The 2,096-nt window shown below is 29.0% G+C and overlaps 1 protein-coding gene across 1 annotated transcript; it reads left to right on the top strand.

The window, feature by feature from the left end:
* Positions 1-545: 545 nt before the first annotated feature.
* LOC112703478 (uncharacterized) lies at positions 546-1,495 on the top strand. Its single transcript, XM_025754939.3, has one exon. The coding sequence runs from the start codon at positions 873-875 to the stop codon at positions 1,383-1,385; it is 513 nt and encodes a 170-aa protein (XP_025610724.1). The 5' UTR covers positions 546-872; the 3' UTR covers positions 1,386-1,495.
* The last annotated feature ends 601 nt before the right edge of the window (positions 1,496-2,096 follow it).

Below are 2,096 nucleotides of genomic sequence, written 5' to 3'. Positions count from 1 at the left end.
TTTGATATAAATTTAAAAAAAAATTAAAATTTTTACGGTATTTCTTAATCCAATAGGTTAAAAATTATGACTAACTAATAAGTTGTGGAATTCGAATTTTCACTAGAACAATGTTATATGGTTAGCAAATATTTCCATTTTTAGTCGGTATTTAGCGAGTAATAATTTGCACTCATATTTACAGACATTTTGCACACAAGAAATATATAATTTATACCTATATTTATTAAAATTTTGTACACATGAATCAATAAATTTACACTCATAAATCAATACAATTTACACCTATATTCTTTTAAAATTTACATACATGAGTTAGTAAAATGATAATTTAGTGTTTGTTCTAACTAAATAATGATAAAAATATTAAAAATTGCTTAAATAAATTAATGAATCAATTACTACAACAGTTTAAGTTGGTTAATAAATTTTATTTTTTCATATCCTCTCTCTGACTCTCTCTCTCTCTATATATATATATTGTTTGAAACATATCGTTACCGTATAAAAATAATTTTGATTGACATAGAATATGGACGTAGTATTGTATTATTTATATTATATTCTTTATTCATTAATGTGGAGCTTTCCCTCTATATGCCACATACATACATTGCATTAATATATTTAGCATGCATGAATCCTGATCAAATCCATATAATTATTTAATTAATATAGGTCCCTTTAACTTGTGGACATCAGCACATGGCTGTCTAGGTCATGATGGTTGTTTCATAAATTAGTTGAAGTGATATGACGCCTCATGTGTTCCTATATAAACCCCTCAAACTTTCATTCATAATACAAACACACACAATTCATTGAAGCTTGTTTAGTTTCTTCTTTCTCTTCTATTGGCAAAGAAAACAAAGATGGCTTCTCATCAAGTTTGTGAAACTTTGGGCTTCATCAACGGTGACGATCAGGTCATGGAAATCAACGGTGCTCTTCTCATCTCACTGATGGATGAATCATCATTTGATGATGATCATGATGCTGCTGAAAGTGATGATGATCATGATGATAGGTTAAACAGCTTGATCAGATCATTTGAGGCTGAAATAATAACAAGTGGAAGCAATAATACTAAGAACATGGAATTAGGTCATGGTGATTATTCAGAATCATCATGGACCAAGATGGGACACGTGGACGGCCAGGATTACTTGGCCTCATCAAACGATGAATTTGGGGTGGAATGGGTGGATATGGATTTCGTGCCATCCTCACCGTGTGATCATCATGACAATAGCTGCTGGTGTATTGATGATCCTTATGATGGAGTAGTTGTTGAGAATAATAGCTTGAAGGATTATGAAGGGTATGTAATGGAAGAACAAAATGATAGCAATTCATTATTTTGGCAAACAGTTATCATAACATAGTGAGATGAGATTGATTATGCACTGATGATGTTATGTAATTTGGAATTCTCAAATTAATGAAAATAGTGCAGTACTCGTGCCATAATATAAGCACAAAAATTTTATATTAAGGTGTGGTTTCTTATTTTTCAATATACTTTCGTAGGTAAATTACACTGCTAATATGTTCTAAAGTTTAGTGGAATTATCTATATATCATAGTAATTAACCATCAGTATTCGGTAACAATAATAGAGAGTATGTAGGAGAAATTATTCTATTAATTGGATTAGTCAATAGAATGTTGTAGGTATACAATGGAACTTGAAATTCTAATATTTGCTTAAACAAATAGGTGAATTAATCACTCAATCCATTTAAATTAATTATAATCCAATGATAGTTATTGTTCGAACAATTTGTTAATTTGATTAAATATTCAAATGACTTACTCTCAAAAAATTTATTGTACTAATTGGTTAATAACACAATAATTGGCATGTTTAAAATGTTAGTTCTGATAAAAAATTAAAACATCAGATGATCCAATAAATATAAACATTAGAAGAGATGGGTTAAAGATTTAACGCTTGAAATTTACCCTAACTAAAAAATTTAGGAGAGTGATAGAGAAGCTCGTGATCCCAACTCAATATAGTTTTGTGCATAGACGTCATAATTCTGATAATATTATTATTGTTCAAGAGATTTTTTACTCAATAAAAAATAAGA

Source organism: Arachis hypogaea, chromosome 7 (assembly GCF_003086295.3).
Source record: "Arachis hypogaea cultivar Tifrunner chromosome 7, arahy.Tifrunner.gnm2.J5K5, whole genome shotgun sequence".
NCBI lineage: Eukaryota > Viridiplantae > Streptophyta > Magnoliopsida > Fabales > Fabaceae > Arachis > Arachis hypogaea.
The sequence above is the reverse complement of the archived record's forward strand: the minus strand, read 5'-3'. Positions and strand labels throughout refer to the sequence as shown.